The 21291-nt window shown below is 40.0% G+C and overlaps 2 protein-coding genes across 2 annotated transcripts; one reads left to right on the top strand and one right to left on the bottom strand.

Moving 5' to 3' along the window:
• Positions 1–330: 330 nt before the first annotated feature.
• On the top strand, positions 331–3454 carry LOC145501076 (uncharacterized). The gene has a single exon (XM_081480639.1). The coding sequence runs from the start codon at positions 405–407 to the stop codon at positions 3423–3425; it is 3021 nt and encodes a 1006-aa protein (XP_081336765.1). The 5' UTR covers positions 331–404; the 3' UTR covers positions 3426–3454.
• A 5882-nt stretch (positions 3455–9336) lies between these two features.
• Positions 9337–21272, bottom strand: LOC145501065 (general transcription factor IIH subunit 2-like). The gene is made up of 17 exons (XM_081480631.1): positions 20597–21272; positions 19284–19361; positions 18959–18995; positions 17827–17913; positions 17049–17099; positions 16888–16942; positions 16040–16145; positions 15741–15831; positions 15405–15492; positions 14715–14791; positions 14535–14565; positions 14054–14099; positions 13440–13497; positions 12632–12677; positions 12056–12167; positions 10412–10457; positions 9337–9456 (listed from the first exon to the last, which is right to left on the bottom strand). Exons 1-17 carry the CDS (start codon positions 20653–20655, stop codon positions 9343–9345), a joined length of 1182 nt encoding a protein of 393 aa, XP_081336757.1. The 5' UTR covers positions 20656–21272; the 3' UTR covers positions 9337–9342.
• Positions 21273–21291: the final 19 nt, after the last annotated feature.

Raw genomic sequence — 21291 nt, 5'->3', positions numbered from 1 at the left:
ATACCAAAATGGCCAAGTTTGAGGCCCCAGGAAAAAACGAGTAAGTTTATACCATAGTTTGAATTTTCGGAAAATTTAGAGGATTCGTATGAAAAATGTTGCTGGAGAGCAAGGTCTTGCTCTCCAGCAACATTTTTCCATACAAATCTTCTTATTCTTTCAAAAATTCAGACCATCATAAAATCTCATTCTCTGATGATGGGGGCCTCAAACTTGGCCATTTTGATATTTTCGACATTCTTTTTCCATTTCTGGCATTCGTTAAGTTATAGCCCATAATTTTATGAAAAGTAGGTCACGTGACGGCTTAGCTGAAAAGGGCCTATTGACTCTCCTCTCAATGAGGTGAACAGACGACAACAGATGTTGTCTCATACCTTTCACTTTTTCTTTTTCTAACAGAAATGCTCGACGGACAAAACACAAGCGAGGTCTTGGAAGCCATATGGATGGGTATCGTGGTCGCCAACTTCCTTGTCAACACTTATCGAGTTGAAAGTGCGATAAAGTTGTGCAAAGAATGCTTGATCATTCTAAGCAAGAAAGCTGTCATAACAGAAACAGAACTAATCCAAACATTTTTCGAAGCACTACATGCCATAATTTTCAAAGGGTGCGACGTGATCGGTGACTACACCAATGCCATACAATACGGCAGAAAACTGCTTGCTATACACAGCAGCAAGAGTGCTGAAAACGCAGTGGGAAGAATTAAGACAAGCCTAAGGCTGGCAACGATATATCACCGTCAATGTAAATATGTAGAAGCAAGACGACTCTCCGAGGAAGCACTGGAAATAAGTAAAGAAATAGGAGACAAAGATGTCGAAGCTGCATCTCACGAAAGTCTAGGAATTGCGTTCCAATCTCTCGGTGAACATGTCAACGCCAAAGAATGTCTTGAGAAAGCACTTGCGATCAAGAAAGAAATCGGAGACAGAGAAGGGGAACGAAGATGTTACGGAAACTTAGGAAACGTGTTTGCCTCTCTTGGTGAATATGCCAAGGCTAAGGAATTTCTGGAGAAAGACCTAACGCTCAGAATAGAGGTTGGTGACATGAAGGGAAAAGCATCCTGTTACGTAAACCTGGGAACTGTGCTGCAATATCTTGGTGAATATGTTAAGGCTAAAGAATATTATAACAAAGCTCTTACCATCAGAACAAAAATTGGACAAAGAGTTCAAGGGGCAGATTACGCCAACCTTGGAAGTGTGTCTCTTTGTCTTGGCGAGTATTACAAAGCTAAAGATTACACGAAGAAGGCACTTATGATCACAAAGGAAACCGGTGATAGAGGTGGAGAAGCCACATGCTATGGAAACCTAGGAACTGCTTACCACAACCTTGGCAAAATTGGAAAGGCCAAGGGATTTTTCGAGAAAGCGCTGGCAATCAATCAAGAAATTGGCTCTAGAAATGGCGAAGCAGCAGGCTACGAAGACCTGGGAAATGTCTTTCTATCTCTGGGTGATTATAAGTTCGCTAAAGACTATTTTGAGAAAGCGCTTGCGATCAGAAAAGAAATTGGTGACAGAAAAGGAGAGTCACTGTCGTACGGAGACCTAGGGAAGGTTTACAAATCCCTTGACAAATACGAGGAAGCTAACGATTGTCACGAAATAGCACTTGCAATAGCGTTAGACATTGCCAACAGAACTGGCGAAGCGACATGTTACGGAGACATTGGAAACGTATTCCTGTCTATTGGGGAATATGTAAAGGCTGAAGAATACCTGGAGAAAGCACTTTTGATCAGAAAAGAGAGTGGCGACAAAGACGGACAGGCAAATGATTACGCAGACCTAGGAACTGTTTTTCTTTCTCTTGGCAGATATGTGGAGGCTGAAGATTATCTTGAGAAGGCACTTGCAATAACTAACGAGACCGGAAACGTTGAACTACAGTTGGAATCTCTTTCGAGAATTTCATGGTTAAAATGTTTACAAGGAGACATTAAAGGAGCCATGTCGTTTCTCCTTTCAAGTGTTCGTAACTGCGAGGAGCTGCGACGTTTTCTTGGGGACAATGATGAATTCAAGATATTGTTTTTAGACCAACATGGTTCTAGGTACTGGACACTTAGTAGATTGCTTTGTAATGCCGGAAAACCAATCGATGCTCTTTATGTTGCAGAGCTTGGACGAGGCAGTGCACTGGCCGATCTAATGTCAGCACAGTATTCTGTGGTAAAACAGATCTCTGCTCACCCTAAATCTTGGGATGGCATCGAGAACATCGTGTCAAGAGAAGGTAACGGCTGCAGTTGCCTCTACATTTCGTATTCTTCTGAAGATGTAACTTTGTGGGTTTTGAAACGAAGCGGTGTTGTGCACTTCCGAGAAAGGGAAATAACTGACACAAATGTTTTCGGCGGTACAGTTAGAGATTTGGATGACTTTTTGGATAAAAGCTTCAGAGGGTTTGGTATTTTACCAAAGGGACGTTGCGAAGATCGTTCTCTGAATAGCGGCAAACCGACAACCGGTTCCTCTGAGCAGGAGGAAAGCCTCGCCGGACCTTTCCGCCTTATCGAAGAGGAGGAAGAAAACCAAGATCACGTCTCAAGCCTCTCTTTGTGTCACACAATGATCATCTCTCCCGTAGCTGACATACTTGTGGAGCCCGAGATCATCATTGTTCCTGATCGCTCCTTGTACCGAGTACCATTTGCAGCATTACAGAATAAATATGGAAAATGTCTGTCCGAGGCCTTCAGGATCCGCATCGTGCCTTCTTTAATGACTCTCAAGCTCATCCAAGACAGTCCTGCAGACTATCACAGTCAGACTGGTGCACTGATAGTGGGAGATCCTGATGTTGGTTTGGTGCGATACAAAGGAAGGAAAGAGAGCATATCTAGATTGCCCTGTGCAGGAAAGGAAGCAGAGATGATTGGACGACTGCTGGGCGTTCAACCTTTGTTAGGACAGCAAGCAACTAAGCAGGCGGTACTTGAGAGAATCAATTCAGTGAGCCTGATACATTTTGCTGCGCATGGTGATGCTGAAAGAGGAGAAATTGCCCTTTCTCCTCTTCGCCCTACTAACAGAACTCCTAACGAAGAAGAATACCTGTTAACAATGTCTGACATTTCAAGAGTTCAGCTGCGAGCCAAACTTGTGGTACTTAGCTGTTGTCACAGCGGCCAAGGACAGATAAGAGCTGAGGGAGTTGTTGGCATCGCTCGAGCATTCTTAGGATCCGGTGCACGCTCAGTGTTAGTTGCACTGTGGGCCATTCAAGACATCGCGACAGAACAGTTTATGAACTGTTTCTACGATCACCTTGTTCATGGTGAAAGTGCCAGTGAATCTCTTCACCAGGCCATGAAGTGGATGAGAGCTAACGGCTATTCTGACGTCAGGCAGTGGGCGCCTTTCATGCTCATCGGAGATAACGTGAAATTTGATTTTGAAAGATAAGACAAGAGGAATTAAATTTATTTCTTGAATTCCATCATTGACAAAAGTCCCAAAGGAAATCATCCCATTAGAACTGATCTTTGACCTTTTAACCAGTGATGTTCAATAATTCGTCAAAATAATTTTTAGCTATTTTTTTTTACCATCGAAGGATTTTATTTACTGGGAATCCATTGAAAAAAATTCAAGATTAAATAAAGAAAGAAAATGCAAAGAGAAATTCTGAGACTTTGTTTAATACAATGGAACTTTATTACAGAATATACTCGAACCTCCACTGATGGCCACCTCTCTACAACGGCCACTTTTTTGTCCCGGCGGACGGTCCATACATTCACTCGTATTTTAACCTTTCCACAATGGCCACCTCTCCACAACGGCAACGGCCACTAAAGCGCGTCTCAAACGGCCAAAATAACCTCTCCACAACGGCCAGTTAATCAACGACTGAAGTTTACCGTAATGACTCGGTTTAACCTCCTCCTTCCAATAAGCGCACCCTTTCGAATAAGTTAATAAGTTTTTATTAATAAGCCAGTGGCGGATCTAGGGGAGGGACCCGGGGGACCCGGCCCCCCCCCCCCTTATTTTGAGTGAAAAAAAGAAGAAATGACTGAAGGAAGAAAAGCCGACAGGGCAAGTAAAACAAACCCGCCCCCCCCCCCCCCCCCTTAGCTCAAAGTCTGGATCCGCCACCGTAAGCGTCCCCATTCTAATATTATAATATTACAACGCCGTCACATACGTTATGCCGCATTACAAAACCAGTGGTCTTCGTCTGTGTTTCTCAACTATTTATTTACGTAATAATGATGTACCGCAAGTTACACTGTCAAAGCTATCGGCGTCGAAATAGCTAACATTCACCGTATATTCGTTACTGTTACAGCTCATGTTATTTTTCTTTTTAATAAATACCGTATTTAAGTTTTGTTTTGAACATTCGGTTGTTTCTCAGAAAGGAAATAAGCGCTCTGTCCCAAATGAGTGCCCTCCCTTGAGGTACCAAAAGTACGGTAAATCAGCGTCCTGGGCGCTATATACATTTTGTATTGTAAATGGTTACGAAGCTTGATCCGTACCGCGCGTGGTTAATCTGTTTGTGTTTGGTTTCTATGTTACTGATATATCTTGATTGTGTTAGGTATTTCTATGCTACAGCAAGCATTTTTTAAATACAGTGGAATCCCGATTTTACGAACCTCCAAGGAAAACGAAAATTGGTTTGAAAAATCGGACAGTTCGAGAAATCGGGGGTAAAATTACAGCGTTTGACAGAGGAGGGGAAACGACTTTTGGTTCGAGTTATCGGGAGGTCCGAAAAACTGACGGTTCGAGAAATCGGGATTCCACTGAATAAAATGCTGTTTCCCCGAAAAAACAGGTGTCATATAACACCCCTATCTACCCATAACGGTCACCTCTCTACAACGGGCACTTTCATCTGTCCCCAAGGTGACCATTGTAGAGAGGTTTGACTGTAATTGTGTCACGTGTAACATCTATACGCACAAAGATACATACTGCTTTTACGCACTTCACGTAAATTATTTTAAAAAATGCGAAATAATATAATTGCTGGGACTGGTTAAAATTTACTTACTTCTAGTTTATGATCCATGTTGGTTTGTTAATCAAGAGAAAGTCGCTTTAAGGCGTAGTTTCATCAGAAGTGAAAATGCGCTCCTGTTTACTTTAGCCAGCGTTGCGCTTGCAATGCACTTGTTTGGTTTAGCAGTGGATTTCTTCGAACTGTAAAACAAGTGACGCGAGGTTGCCCAAAGAGCCTTTGATTTCAATCCGGGCACCTGCGTGTGAAGCAAAGTGATACAAACTGTTTGTCGAATGCCGGGCTCGAAAATGAAAGGTTTTAATCAGTGGTTGGAGAACGTTAAGATGGAAGCTAGCCTAGAAACTAGTCTGGCAAGAGAGGGACCTGGAAAGGAGGTATCAAATCACTAGCGCCCCGGCTTAGACAACAATGGCGACTGGTAAAGACTTCTTTCCATGTGAACGCAGTGATCATAATGACACAAGGTTTAACCTCTCTAATTTGATATAAAAGCCGTCTGCGATCAGCGACCGATCTCGACGTTTCGATCTCGTCAGTTTCTTAGAATATTGTAACATTTGAACTTTCCAAGGATTTCCCTTCTTGATTTTCATTTTCGCAAGGTGGCGGACACGGAAGTAAGTTTTGTTAAAAGTAGGTTCCGTGACATGAAACTAACAGGAAATAGATATCGGAAAATAGATATCGCTAACTGTGGTCTTCTTCCTCTTTGGGGCAGCGTTGTCAGCAATGTTGGCCATTATAATCCATCAAATGTTTTCGCTCGCGCGCGACTGGTCTAAACACGTCACGTGAACGAATATTCCCCAGCTACAACTGAGGAATATCCAAGAATATTCCCCAATTTTCAAAACTGCGCGCGTTGTGAAAAGATTTGAAGAATAATAAACACAGTAGCCTCCATTTGGGGCGAAACTATGCTCGGATATTTGTCCGCGGACATTATCTGTTCCGAGAAGCGTTTTCCGAGAGCGTACGCTTCTCGGAAGAGATAATGTCCGGGGAGAAATATCCCAGGATATTTTCGCGCCAAATGGAGGCTATTATTTATATAGGCCACGTTCGATATATTCTACCGTGGCTCCCAGGCTTTCAGGACAAACTTCTCTATTGGGTGGTGTTTTCTATGTATCCAAGTCTCTTTTGGGAATTGAGAAACAAAAGAAACTTTAAAAATTTTCAATTTTGACCCGAAGGCCTCGGAACCACTTTAGAATGTTGATATGTCGGACGTGGCCTATTCCCTCTATCAGATGTACCTGCAAGGAATCATGGTAGCGTATTCGTCATCTTTGACTGGACATTTGTTTTGACGAATACAATTACCATGATTCCCTGCAGGCGCGTCTCATACAGCAAGTGTGTCCAATATCAATATCCCACTAGGTAGGGTTGAGTGCTTTTTTGCCCAGCCAAACAGAGCTCAGCCAAAGCAGCACCCATATGAGTTAAGCCCTGGCCGAACGGACTCGCAAGTAGCTGGAGACTAGCATTGGGTGTGCAAAACGGATTCAGCCGCAAGTTCCCATAGAAGTACACGCAAGCCGCAAAAGGCTACACACTAAGTCTCGCGCGGCCAAAAGGCTATATTTCATTGGCTAATAGGCTGCTATAACAACGATTGGACGTCAGTCCACTTTCGTCGAGTTGGGTTGGGCGGCCAAACGGTGAAAAACTTGCGCCGAATTCCGTGCAAATTTGATTTCGACCAAAGTGAGCGCAACTCAAGTTTTCAACTTGCGTCTACTTGCGAGCCCGTTCGGCCAGGGCTTCATATATTTTGTATTTTGGTACGAGGAAAAAGATACATAAATTTCTACGTCAATAACAAATTGGAACCTTAATTTTGTTTCCGTTATTTTTAAATTCCTCTTTATCAGCTCATGACAGATGTAGAAGTTCCCAACATGAACAACACAATAATTATTGTCCAAGCCGTCTCTATTGGCCTCATGGTCGCAATCTTTCTTCTCAATACTTTTCGAGTTCTATAGGCCATTAAGCTGTGCGAGGAATGCCCGATCATCCTTAACAGCAAAGCTGTCATAAAGGAAGAAGTGATCAGAGTATTTTTTATAAAGCTATATTCTATAATGTTCACCGTGTACTGTCTAATCAATGATTACTCCAGTGCAATTAAATACGGCAACAAACTTCTCACCATACTGCAGGAAAGTGGCGGAAAAACTATAGAAAGTAAACTAAGCTTGAAACTAGCTACATTGCATTATTCGCAGAGTAAATGTGGAGAAGCAAAAGAACTCTGCGAGAAAGCACTAGCAATCAGTACAGAAATTGGCGACAGACACTTAGGAGCGGTCACATCTTATGGTAACCTTGGCGCAGTGTTTGAAGCTTTGAGTGAATATGTTAATGGTCAAGGGCATACCTAGAATGCGTTAAGGATCAGATTGGAAATTGGAGACAGAGATGGAAAAACTTCATCTCATGGAAATCTAGGGGCTATGTTACGATCGTTTGGTGAATATGCCAAGGCTAAGCAATATCTTGAGAAAGTTTTTGCGATCCTCAAAGAAATTGGAGACATAGACGGGCAAGGTACCGTTTACGGAAACCTAGGATCTCTATCCATGTGTCTCGGTGAATTTCTCGTGCCCAAAGAGTATTTTGACAAGGCGCTTGAGATAAAAATTCGAGATCCTCTAGGCGAAGCAGCAAATTACCAAGCCCTAGGGAGATGCGTTTCAATCTCTTGTTTAATACCGCAAGGCCAAGGAATACTATCACAAAGCACTTGTCATCAAAAATGAATTTGGTGACAGAAATGGAGAGGCCTGGCGTTACATAAAGCTAGGAACTTTACTTTGCTCTCGTGCGGCCTATAACAAGGTTAAAGAATACTCTGAGAAAGCGCTCGTGGTCACTAAAGAAATTGGAGACAAAAGGGGAGAAGCGTCATGCTATGAAAATCTAGGAACTGTTTACAGTTCTTTTGGCGAATTTCAGCAGGGTAAGGCATTTTCAAGCAATTAATGTAAATGAAAACACTGCTTTTCACGGACTGGTTAGAAATTTTGATGATTTTTTTGCTGAAAATTTTAGACAGTTTGGTGTTTTGGCAACGGAGCATTGCGAAGATCCAGCGAAGATCATTCTTGGGACGATACCGACGCGAAACCAATCTCATCCCAGGACGATAATCCAGCATCTTTACGACTTCTAGAAAAGGAGGCGGATGGAGAAGAACACAAAGATCATGTTAAACCAAACCTCTCTTTGTGTTACAAAATGATGATCGAACTTGTGGCTGACTTGTTGGATGAACCTGAGATCACCATCGTACCTGATCGCTCCTTGTACAAAGTTCCATTCGCAGCTTTACCGGTTGAGAGAGGGAAGTATTTGTCCGAGACTCACATGATCCGCATCGTGCCTTCTTTGACGACTCTCAAGCTCATCCAAGACAATCTTGCAGACTATCACAGTCAGACTGGCGCACCGATAGTGGGAGATACCGATGTTAGTTTGGTGCCATGCAAAGGAGATGAAAAAAAGGACATGTCTAGCTACATTGCCCTGTGCAGGAAATGAAGCAGCTATGATTGGACGACTGCTGGGTGTCCCTTTGTTGGGAGAACAAGCAACTAAGCAAGCGGTATTTGAGAGGATCAATTCAGTGAGCCTGATACATTTTGCTGCGCATGGTGGTGCTGAAAGAGGAGAAATTTTCCTTTCTCCTCTTCGCCCTACTAACGAAACTCCTAATAAGAATACTTGTTAACAATGTCTGACATTTCAAGTGTTCAGCTGCTAGCCAAACTGGTAGTCCTGAGTTGTTGCCACAGTGGAAGAGGACAGATAAGAGTCGAAGGCGTTGTTGGAACCACTCGAGCGTTCTTAAGATCCGGTGCACGCTCGGTGTTGGTGGCAAAATGGGCCCTAGAAGATAGTGCAACAGAGCAGTTGATGAATAGTTTCTATAATCACCTTGTTCGTGGTGAATCTCTTCACGAGGCCATGAAGTGGATGAGAACTAACGGCTATTCTGACGTGAGTCAGTGGGCGCCTTTCATGTTCATCGGAGATGAAATTTCATTTTGGAAAAACAACTACAGTAATTGGTACGGTAATTCATCTAAAAAAAGAAAATTTGAAAAATTAAAACCTTTGAATCTGTTACGTTGTCAGAGATCATTGCAATAAACCCCGATTAACACAGTCGCTATTTAATTACGTTTTAGAGGCTTAGCAAAGATCTGACCAATAGACAGGTCTGTACAAGAGTGTCAAGTGGCAGAGACTCGAAAAACTCCAGTGCAAGAGTTTGCTTCTGCTTTTTGTTTTTATTGTTTCAGTGACGTTACATTGCGAACAAGAGAATCCCTAGCCCTTCCCCTGTGGGGAAGCTGTACATCCGGGACAGCTGTGGAGGGAGTCGTGAATGAAGATGTCGCAGTCCATGCAGAACAAATGTCCACATTGAGGACATGTATACGCCTGCAATAAAACGCGAAATTAAAACCTTTCCAAAATCAACATTAAAGATGTCTTGAGTTCATACATTTTCTTCTGGACTTCAATCAGCTTTCTGCCAGTCGCGCCTTTATCGGATACATATGAAAATTAAACCAGCCACTCGAAATATATTGACGTTTTCTAGGGCAATCATTATTTCTATGGAAACAATAACCAAAAAATTCAAAATGAGTAACACACGAATTTTGTGCTAACCAGATGTGGACTAAAAAAGCTAATGCCAATGTCTTGAATTATGGTGTACGGCAAGCAGAATACAAAATAAAAACATTCTATATGTTCGATTTCGAGTAACTCGCAAAACATTTTGTATTACATCTGGTATGCGTAAAATTCATGTTTTGTCGATTTTCAAATCGTTTGTTTATCGTTTTCATGGCATCATTGATTACCCTTAAAAAATTACATTGCTGTATGCCCATTTTAAATCTACTCTGAATAACTGTTGTAATTGTAATGTTGACCAGATTAAGGGAAACCCGTTTAAAAGGCGATTTAAGGTCGGCACACACGAGGGGATCAGTCCCTGCGACTAGTCCCTGCAACTAGTCCCCGGAAGAGTTTACATGAAGAGACTGTCTCACGAACAGTTCACGTGAAGCGTCTTGAGGAACAAGTCGCAGGGACTTGTCCCAAAAATTCAAACTGGTTTGAATTCGTGGGACTAGTCGCAGGGACCAAAGTTGGTCCCTGCGACTAGATTCTGAAGTAAAAATGGCCAGTTCACACGATGAGACTTGTCGCCGCGACTTGTTGCAGGGACTTGTTGCAGGGACTTGTCCACTCGTGTGTACCGACCTTTACTTGGTATGATCCAGAAAAAACTGCATCGAGACACCTTAACCGTTCAAAACAAACTTGTGTGTAATTAATGACGTAAGAAAAGTAAGGAAAAAAACAAACGAGACACTCCTACCACTTGCTCTGTGTGTTCTCTTTGACAGGCAAAACAATTACTCTGTCTGTTTAGATGACAAGAGAAGAAAGAAAAGCAAAAAGAAATGAAGAACATTTTGAACAGTAACCACGATCATTTTCGAACAATGAAGACAAAAAATGTATCACTATAGCGATACACGATGAAGAGTCGTGGTCTCAGATGAAGAGTAGATTACTGGAAAGGCTGTTTATCAATACTTTTTTGCTAAAGGAAACGTACAGTTGCAGGATAAATCCATCCCCACCCCAAGGCTGGTTAACGGAAGTTCCAAAGGAAGGGCGGGGGGGGGGGGGGGGTTCACAGCCAAAATTGTGAAGTGATATATGAAACATGAAAGACCGTGTTTGACCACATTTCCAAACACCGAGAATTTTGGACAAACTTCGAGGTGTTTAGAATTGAGGTCAAACACTGTCTTGAGTGTTTTTGTTTAAACATGATGAATTATTAACGAGGTTGAGAAGTATGAAGCTAAATCGGAATTTCCAGAGGGGGCTCGGTGAGGCTTCAAACTAAAAATCCTTCCGTGGGAAGGGTACTGATATTTTCTGGAACAACACAATCAACGTTCTTATCAGCGAACGAGTCTAATATGTTATGAAGTATCCCCGACCATAGTTTTGCCTACATGAAAATACTAATGAAGCTGTAAAAATTCCAAAGCACTCTGAAAGTGATAACTCTGAACGACCGAAATCGTCTTCATACATCGTTCTCGACAATGTTCTTAAAGTAAAGTTTTAACTGTGCAAATGAAGATATTTTGAACGGTTTTCAGAACTTGACCTGGAAATCCAATTTCAAAACCTCCTGCACCTTGGATAGACTTGATGGTCGCAACTGAAACGTGCGAGAGGAAGGAAAGCAAAATTATGTAAAGTATTTCCTTAAGGACGGGGCCAAAGAAAGACTATTGCTGTAGAAGTCAGACTGTGTCATATTGTGGAGATCAGGTTGAATTTCTGTTTCCCTGACAGGTTCTATTGCAAAATACAAATATAAAGGTCGGAAAAGCCTTTTAAAAGTCAAGGTTCTAGTTCACCGTTGAGAAAGAGGACGGGATCAAATGCACAGTTTCCAAGGATAAACAACCAAATAACACGTTCTTGCAGATTCTATCTGAGTGAAGGATAGTCAAGTGTACTACATTATTTTCAAAAGAATTCGGACGATTTTAATTTCGGACACAAAAAGTCTCCGAAAATAAAACCGTCGGAAATTTTTAAGCGTCTGAAATGTTTACAGTACAACATAAAATTTTTAAATAGCTCCAAAACTCTTAGTTTACTTTATAGAACGAAGTCTACTTGAGACAATGCTTGAGATACGTAACGGTTTGATACAATTTCTGCTATTTTCTCGGCAGTGTATGCGTGTATGTAAAACCATTAAGGCGCAGTAAAACTGTAATTTTCAGAGACGTTGTTTCAGTCTAATTCGTGTTTTGTTGGCGCAAATTTACTTTAGGTATGTTTCAAGAAAGTATCGGAAATTTTTGTCCGCAATTTGCTCCAAATGAGATAAAAAGTGTGCGAAATTTTAACGTCCGAAAGTTTTTGGACGCCATGTATAAGGTACCAAACAAGTAATGTTATGATTCTATTACATGTAAGTATTTACCTTATTCTGTGTTCATCCTCCATAGTTGACAAATCTGTTTCTGTGAACTGCGACAGTGGGAAAAGATGCTGATAAGAACGAGCCAAATGCGGAGCTGACACTAATGTTAAACCTGCAAAAACAGCGCTGATATTGTAGTGTTGTATGGACAACTCAGGAATAAACATGAAACATATGCCCTTTATAGCCTTTTTTCCAGTTTTCTTTGACCAAATGTTACAACTTCAAATTCAACTTCAACTTCAACTTCTTTACTGTACACTATTGGCTGAATCTAAAACTGTAGGAATAACATTTTAAAACTTAATAATGATTACCAGATTTACCTTGTGAAATTGTGTTTGACACTAATTAATGCAAACGTTAGGAACAACTTAACGTTAAGGGTTTTACACAAGTCAGTGTCAAACAAAATACCGACGTCCATCCCTGACTGCTATTTGAGCATTTTTCAGATTCAACATACCGACAAACGAATTTCAGTAACCTTACTCCAAGGGTGATGTTGGCGAAGAGAATTTTTGTTAGTTCTAAATGACAATTGACCTGACTGTGATGTGTTGCTGTTGTACTCACCACAAACTTTACACTCTACTGGCAAGTCACAGTACTTGCTTTTACACTGCAGGATGGTAAAACAAAGACAAACACATTATACTGCACGTAGCTTTAGAACTGCATACATTTGAGTGTCGAAAAGTATTTGCTTTTGCATCAACTACACTACACAATTGGCTTAAAAAAAAACTAACGCCACTTTTTCATCCAATCAGAAGTAAAAGCGACTCACTCGCACTCGTTTTCCCGCGCTTTACGTCAACTACATGCAGTTACTTTGAGATTTGATTGGTTCACTGTATTGTCTGTGTCCTTTGTGATTGGCTAGAGTGATAACTTTGGTTTTAGGTTTACGGCACTCAATTGCAAACCGTTCTATCACAACATTTACTTTCAACTCCTGGAGAGAGATGTGTCCACGAGAACCCGATTAATGCGTGATGATGACAATGGAACAAGCCAAGAACAAGCCAAAAGAATAATTTTTCATCAGAGTCTGCAAAACAGTCAACAGTTTACACTGAGTTTGTTGCGCTAACTGTAGCAAGCAAAGAAAGCCGTGTCTAATAACCCGGGGCTAATGGACTCTATCCTTCACTTGCCTGATGCCAAGTGATTAGTTTTCCGAGGTAAAAGTTGACAAAGCCCTGCTTTACAGATTAAAGTTGTGTATGTGAAAGATCAAATTCTTATCTAAGTCTTAACGATTGAGCATTACATGGAAGTCTGAAAGACATACATTATCATGAATTATAATATTTTTAATGATAATTAGATTACTGTTAGATCTCTATTAAACAAGACTCATTATTTTATGCCACCATACCTGTGGACAAAAGTAGCCTGATGTACTGAGTCCTTTAACACCACCACTGTCCAAATGACTAATACAAAGCAGAAATTACGATTAAAACGCTAAGAGATTTTTCATGTCAATACCATTAATTTAGTAGAATTTGGTTAAACAGAATTTGTTCGGTTGGCTTGAATGGAATACGATGACTTGATCTAACAAATCGATCGATGCTTAACATGAGTGAATTTAATATGTTAGAAAAATTCAAATTAGTGCTGAGATTTGAGCAGTCTAGTAAGTACTGCACTAAATCATAACATGGAGCAAAGTACTGTACTTTTGAATGGAATAAAGTCACTTCTCTTGGGAGAGCAAGAATGGAGCAAGAATGGAGTCATCTTTCATACTCCATTTACATCCCTCCTTATGAGCGCCTCCACAACTGACACTGAATACTGCAAGGTGAATGGGTGAATAGCTAATTTTGCATTAATTTTGCATTAATTTGCTGCCAAACCATGTCACCCTGTAACCGTATTGTATAAAAGCACTGGTCATCGTGTATAATTATTGTTGAAAACTTAGCGCAATTCAGAAAGAAACAGACAAATAAATAAACAGAACAGGAAATAACAAAACAATACCACATGCACAGGGAGGGTGGTCCACTTGAAAGATGTTGAGGAAATCCTGCCAATGTTCAAATTCAACATTAAGAAAGAACAAACAATCAGGGTGATACAAGTACATTCAGAGTATTTTACAGTCACGTCAGGGTTAAATCTTTTGCATCGATCAAGTTATCGGGATGTTCAAAAAATCAAGGGTTTGAGCAATCAGGATTCCACTGTGTTCACCTGCTGAACATGCACATTGAAATAATTTAATTCTAGTTCAAGGACAAAAGACAAAAGTCTTCCACGAGGACAACTTAAAACAGCATGCTTATTCATACACTGACAAAAGCCTGTTTTTTAGATCAATAAAGTCTGATTACTCATAGATCCATGCACAATGAGTAACCACACACAATATGTTCAACAGAAAAACTTTTTGGTGCAGAAGATATTGAAATTGTTTCTCAAACAAAACTTGAAAATTCTTTGGCAACTGATATTTACTCACCCATTCTTATTAAAGCAGCTTCAGTGTCAGCCTGCAAAAACAAAGAAACATTTAAAACAAAACAATATATTAATATATAATTAATAAAAAATAATTCAATTCAGCCACTATTAAAAATCAAAAGCAGACAACAAGATGACAACTGAATCATGAAGCAGTGATTGGTAGTCCTGTACATGCCTTTGCCACGGGTGGAGTAACATGCTGCATCAATAGCTCCCTGTAATGTCTTTCGTCCAAAATGACACCATAGCTGCCTGATGAATCAACGACATCAAAATCAAGTTTGAAGTATTGCTTCTGGTACTATAAACTTTTAGTCTGTCTTTCTGTCTATAGATCTGTCTGTCTGTCTGCCTGTCTGTGTCTGTCTGTCTGTCTGTCTGTCTGCCTGTCTGTCTGTCTGTCTGTGTCTGTCTGTCTGTCTGTCTGTCTGCCTGTCTGTCTGTCTGTCAGAAAGGCTAAAATGAACATAGGGACACACAATGTTGCATTGCATGACCAGAGCAGTTTTCACTTGAGTGTCAAAAGTCATTCACATTTGCTTTGGTTCTACATTACTACGTGACATGATTGGCTTAAAAAGCTTGTGGCACTTTGTCATCCAATCAGAAGTACTAATATTAACTGGCTTGTCATTATAAGTTTTCCTGCACTTCATGTCAACTTAGAACTACATCACTCTATTAATGTCTAGTTTTGATTGGTTCACTGAGTTTTCTGCGCCCTTTGTGATTGGCCAGAGAGGTTGCTTTGGTTTTAGTTTTATGACACTCAATTGAAAACTACTCTTTTTCAACATTAAATCTAGAGTTATACATTGTAGGCATGTTAAAGATTTAACAGTAGTTTGGATATTGATTCATCTACCTTGTGTTTCAGAACAAAGCGTCCTACAGACACGCACTTCTGCTGCCAGGCCAATGATAGAGCACCTGATGTTTTGATGTTGCAAAGTCTGATGATAATTGAAAACAGGGAATTTACTGCACCCCACACAAATTCTTTGATAACTAACTTTTTCTTTTCCTTGTTCACAGACTGAGATAACAAACAATTTACTTTGTAATAAATGTGACAAATTTATTCATGAATGAATCAATAGTCATCACATCAATCCGTCATCACATTTAATGGTTACAAGAAAATTCATATCACAGAACATGAAGGAAGATCACTATGATAATGAATTTTAACCATCATTACCTGAATTGTGTCAAGAATATCTCCAGGATCACATGATGTCAGGCTTCCAAACAGAATAAGGATTTCCCGACTGGCATGACCTGGCATATGTCTGGAAAAAGAGAAAACACAGTGCATGCACTAAGCATATAATTTTCATTTTATATAAAATCATAAATACAGCAGAACAGAACTCTGTTGTTAGGCCACTTCAACCTGAATGCACCACTAGAATGTCTGTAAAATTAAAAATTACGTCAAAAAAATTTGACTGATTGAGCTACAAAGTACAAACAAGTTTCATGACCACTACTACTAACCTTAATGACTGTACAGCAGTGTCTATGGCATTTTGCAGCGATGGTTCTCCTTGGCACTGTTTAGTAGCAGCTTTCTGGAGAGTGCTGATATGGAGTTGTGGATTACCTGTAAACAATGACAAACAATGTGTTACATGTCATAGACCACTGATGTTTTAACTGTTCTCTGCTCTGTGGCCTGGGGCCCATTTCTCAAAGGTCGCGAAAAGTTTTCACACCCCTAAAGCCGTAGCAAAATTGCAAACCTTATGAATACAGAGCTGTTTTGTTTACATATTCTTAATATGACCAGAAGTTCCCCTCATTTCCAAGAAGTTTCAGACATATACACCTTTCTGTTGTTAGATACAGATTAACTAAAAATGGCTAAGTTGCGGGCCCAAAAAGTTTCTGGGGCTTTTGAGAAACGGGCCCCTGGCCTTTGAATGGCGTGAGGCTAGAGGTGATATTGTTTCCATTGACACAGATCTTGCTGCTTTTGTTGTGTAAATAAAATTGTTCTATTATGCTAACAAGTTTGAATTTAATTGAGAAAAGCAGAAAAGTTTGTAACAAAGCAAGATCAATTCTAGCCTTGCTTGCATACATAGGCCAGGTAAATGAGCACACAACAGTAACAGTCTTATGGGCCCAGCTTTTAACATGGAGGCATTGTGCCCTAGCTAACCAACTACTGGCTCAGGAGGGTTAAAAAATAGCCCACCTATACATGCAACACAGCAAAGGGTAATTGTCAGAAGAAGATGACTGACAAAAGAAATGTATTGGCAGCAAGTTAAAGGCTATTAGGTATGGTAATGACAATTACAAAACAGTTAATAACACAATGTAAAAGCCTGTATAATTACCACTTAGTTCTGTGAGTTTCTCAGCTCTCTTGTTTCTGGTTGCAATAAGCCCTATCTACAAAACAAAAATTCAACAATATTCACTTTGCATGCAATCAAAATATGTTATTAACTAAGTTAATTAATATTGGTTTCCTTATACTTTGTAAACATACACGTACCTGTGAAATGGGATTCTGATCAAAGTACTCGGTGATAAAATCTTCCAAAAGCTGTAAAGATAGAAATGTACAGTCATGTTTCTTTCATACTGTTTGCAAGATGATGCATTTAAGGCATTGAATGTCATGATACCAGCATCATTGGAGAGTTGTACTGTGACACTGACTCAGTAGATAATAAAAATATACTTGTGCATCTCACATCAGTTCGCACTTCTAGTTAACAACTGCATTATGGGCTCCAGATTGAGATTTCAATGAGGTGATACATGTAGTTATTGAAGCTGAGAGCAGAATCAACTATCACCTAATACAAATTCAGAGTGAATAATCTAATTGCCTTTAACAGTAGAATTCTAACTAAATTTCTTTCAAATAACAATTTTTAATTATCCTTCACCACACACTGCATTAAGTAAAATTTTTAGTAAAACTTCCTGCTTCAGTAATAAATTACACTTGCAGCCAGGGGTGGACCCAGGATTTTTCTTAGGAATGGCATAACTGACTGATGAGGTAAACAAATCTTAAAAGCAAACACAAAGAAGAAGACTTCATCTCAGTAGGCGGGGCAGGGAGATGCACCCCCTGCACCCTCCCTCTAGATCTGCCCCTGGTAGCTGTGTACTCATGCTCACATTGTTCATTCAACAATTCTGAGCTTTTAAAGTTTAGTGTTTGATGGCTGATAATGTGTGATGGCTCAACCAACAGATTGCAGCAGCATTAAAATTAGTATTCAAGTAGAATTCTACTATTATGGTGATATATACTGTACCTTGACAGAACAAGCAAGACGTGAAGGTTTTAAATCAGCTTCTTCCATAGCTCGAGACATATCCACAACAACAAACACATGTCGCATCTGAAATGCAGCAAACAATGTCTGTTTTCCCATTAAGGATGGTGCCTACTATTGTTAGTGCGCACATGTTCTCTGCATTATGTAAGGTATGCTTTACACTCCATGTCCCTCCGTGTCCTCTGTGTAACCGTTAACGGCTTCCAGCTGAAAAACTAGCTGTTACCTGTCAAAAATTATACTGAAATCCAACTGTAAACATGTACCTGCAGATAGCATAGTGCGTGTGCAAAACAAGTGCAAGAGACGCAAATGTTTTACTTACTGGGGAGGTGACGGCAAAAATGTAATGGGCACTGTAAAAGTTTTCAGAAAAGATGAATAACTTTAAAAAAGGCGTGGTTACGCCTACATTTCATGTTATGAAATGGAAGTGGCAAGCCTACTCAACATGTGATTAGTTTCTGGTTGTAAGGAACAGCTATTTAGACTGTATTTTAGCTGAACCAGAGGAAGGCTGTCAGAGATGCTAAAAGTGCTTTTGCAATGATTTTGTCATTAAAAACAACCCAAAAATGGTTTTTATGTTACCTTTTATCGAGCAGTTGTAAGATCTTTATAAATGTGTTTGCATTTCAGTACATAAAGGAGAATTCTAAGGAAATTTGTAATTTGTAGGAAATTTCTTTTTTCAGAAAAATGCTGATGTCAGCATTTTTGTTGGGATTCAAGGCTAATTATCCCCAAAAAATGCATGGTTATCCCCATTTTTCTTTGTGGGTTCCAATAGCCTTTGCAAAGATCTACATTTACTGCATGGTCCTAATCTGGTGCAAAAACCTTTGTATTTACACTGGAGTAGGCACCATCCTTAATTTGAATACTTAAAATTAATCATCAGTTGAATGTTCCATGTGTTGTATTTTGACTGACTGTTATAATCCTCAATCATACCTGACAAACCCTTTCAAATGCTTTTAAATTTTTTTTTAATTGTTATGCAATGGATCTATGTGCACGTGTCTATACTTTTAGGCGTGATGTTACTCAGAGCTTCAAAACCAACAGGTATGAGCAGTTCTCCAATAAAGAAGTGTTATGAACTTACCATGCCAAGTCGAATGTTTCCACTCCTTCCCATGAGCCTGTAGAAATTTATGATAAACGCAGTAGTTTACAAAACAGTGTATTGTTATTTGATACTAATTTTTGCAGTTACTGTATATGTACTAGTTAGAAACTTCATCATGTGTAATCCATTGATGTTCCAAGAAATGGTTATTCAACGGTACTGTACCATACTTCACAACACTTAATTCTATGCAATTAACCAAAAGCTTAGTCTTCAGTCCTTGTCAAATTTGTTATAGGTTCCAGTGCCTGACACACCTTAACAAATAGTTTATTACACATGCACATGTATATGCACCCACCTTCTTCGCTTGGTCCTCTGTGTAATCTCATCAACCACAGTTTGAAGAGAACCTTCAGCATCTTCTTGAATAACCTCCCTAGCAACCAACATAATTTAACGATACCTCAAATACATGTAAATACAAAAAATTAAAACAGCACCATACATGGGAGGTGCGGCGGCCCAATGGTTAGTGTGCTCGACCCCAGAACGAGAAGTATGGGTTCCAGCCCTGGCCGGGGACATTGTTTTGTGTTCTTGGGCAAGACACTTTGCTCTCACAGTGCCTCTCTCCACCCAGGTGTATAAATGGACACCGGCGAATTTAATGTTGGGGGGAGTAACCCTGCGAATTGGACTAGCATCCCATCCAGGGGGGAGTAGAACAACTCCCGGGTTGCTTCATGCTACTGAAACCGGTATAAGCTCTGGTCTGATGGGCCACTTGGCTCGTATGCAGACTTGACTCTTACCCATACATGTAGTCAAGTACTCTTTATTTCTAGTCATTTTGACATTAAAAACTGTTAAAAAAGCACAGCAAATGCTCCTCTAAATAAGACAGATTAACTCACCAGGATGTTAGCGCACATGATAAACAACAAATTTAAGTTAAACTTCACAATATATGAATACAAGAAGAATGTCATAAGGATTGTAGGAAGGGGGCATGTAACTCAAACTGGGTCAACTTGGTTAAATAAGAATTAATGGCCACTATTGTTTCTGTCTCATTCTTGAATGGTTGCCATTCTCATTTATAACACCCCCAGAGCTGACCTGGTGGGAGTTTTGTCACTGCCTGTTTTGGGGCATGTGAAAAACAATCAGGGCAAGTACACATTTCTTTAAGTTACTCTTAGGATGCCAAGTGCTTTCAAAATGGAGTTTTCAGAATTAATTTATTACAAAATTTACCACAGAGCTGCTATAGCTCTTCCCTAAAATTTGCCTCTACAAATAGTGGTTTTCCTTCTTCGATTCTTCGGTCCCAGTTTTGACCCCCCACCCGCACCCCCTCCTTTCCACCACTCAAAATCCCAATCACTGTGGTAAAGGGGGAATATAACCATGAAGTCAACAAGCTTTTTAGTGATCTTTTCTAGTTATCACACAGGCAGGAAATATATAAATAAAAGACACTGTTTCAAAGCTAACAGAGTCACTTCTTTCTTGCAGAATCATTACACTGTTTTATGCACCATACAGTTCTGCAGTCGATGTTTGAAAGACCTATAATAAGCTACAGCGTATTTCTTTTAAATACGCCAAAAATAATTAATCAGTTAATTTAAAAATTATTTATGCAATGTTCCGCGTAGTAATACTTACCAAGTTCTTTCATATTGGTTTAACCAACGATAGCCGGATCCTTCCTCGTCGTTCGCCATCTTGAATTTACTGCTGCAATGCGGTTCCACAGCGGTAAGGCGCACGTCATATAATTCAACTCCTAGTATCCCATGTAGGATGTCACGCAATCCCCAACGTGACTTTTAGGGACTCTTTGCTCATCTCCTATTGAGTCTCACTGTTTTAAATCTTATTAAAAGATTATTAATCCTCTTGCCATGTTGCTTTAGCCCCACCCTGCTTTTCGTCCGAAAAACTTCTACACGGAGCGGGCGTGTCTCGTACAGTTCTACATCCGCTTTTCAAGTTTGTAGCAAAAGGGATTTGTGACAATCTTGCTAGTGAGAATAGTTCAATAGAGTGAAAACATTTCATGGGGATTTCTTCGTGCTGTTGTTCACAAGCTCATTGAAATTGGTACTGCCATGCGAGGGCTTAAAAGAAACTTGTAAGTCCGCACTCAACCTTAACACTTTTAGCAGCGAGTTTCGCATTTTCCGTGTTGTGACGTCTCTAGTAGCCGTTAAATCTACAGACGGCAAGTGTTGAGCAGTTATCACTGTAATAGAAATTAATTTTTCATCTCTCACCATTACTAATCTTCAGGAAAACAACAACAACAACAACAAATTGAGAAACATGCCTGTCAAAGTATGGTTTCCTTGGGAACAGCA

The sequence above is a fragment of the Orbicella franksi genome, chromosome 1, assembly GCF_964199315.1.
Source record: "Orbicella franksi chromosome 1, jaOrbFran1.1, whole genome shotgun sequence".
Lineage (NCBI taxonomy): Eukaryota > Metazoa > Cnidaria > Anthozoa > Scleractinia > Merulinidae > Orbicella > Orbicella franksi.
This window is presented reverse-complemented; position numbering and strand designations above follow the sequence as displayed.

Excerpts from the sequence above, each read along its gene's own strand:
- LOC145501076 (XM_081480639.1), top strand. The coding sequence starts at position 405 with ATGCTCGACGGACAAAACACAAGCGAGGTCTTGGAAGCCATATGGATG.
- LOC145501065 (XM_081480631.1), bottom strand. The coding sequence starts at position 20,655 with ATGGCGAACGACGAGGAAGGATCCGGCTATCGTTGGTTAAACCAATAT. Across the intron at positions 19,362-20,596 it reads AACCAATATGAAAGAACTTG|GGAGGTTATTCAAGAAGATG; the intron begins GTAAGTATTACT and ends GTTGGTTGCTAG. Across the intron at positions 15,832-16,039 it reads ACTGCTGTACAGTCATTAAG|ACATATGCCAGGTCATGCCA; the intron begins GTTAGTAGTAGT and ends CTCTTTTTCCAG.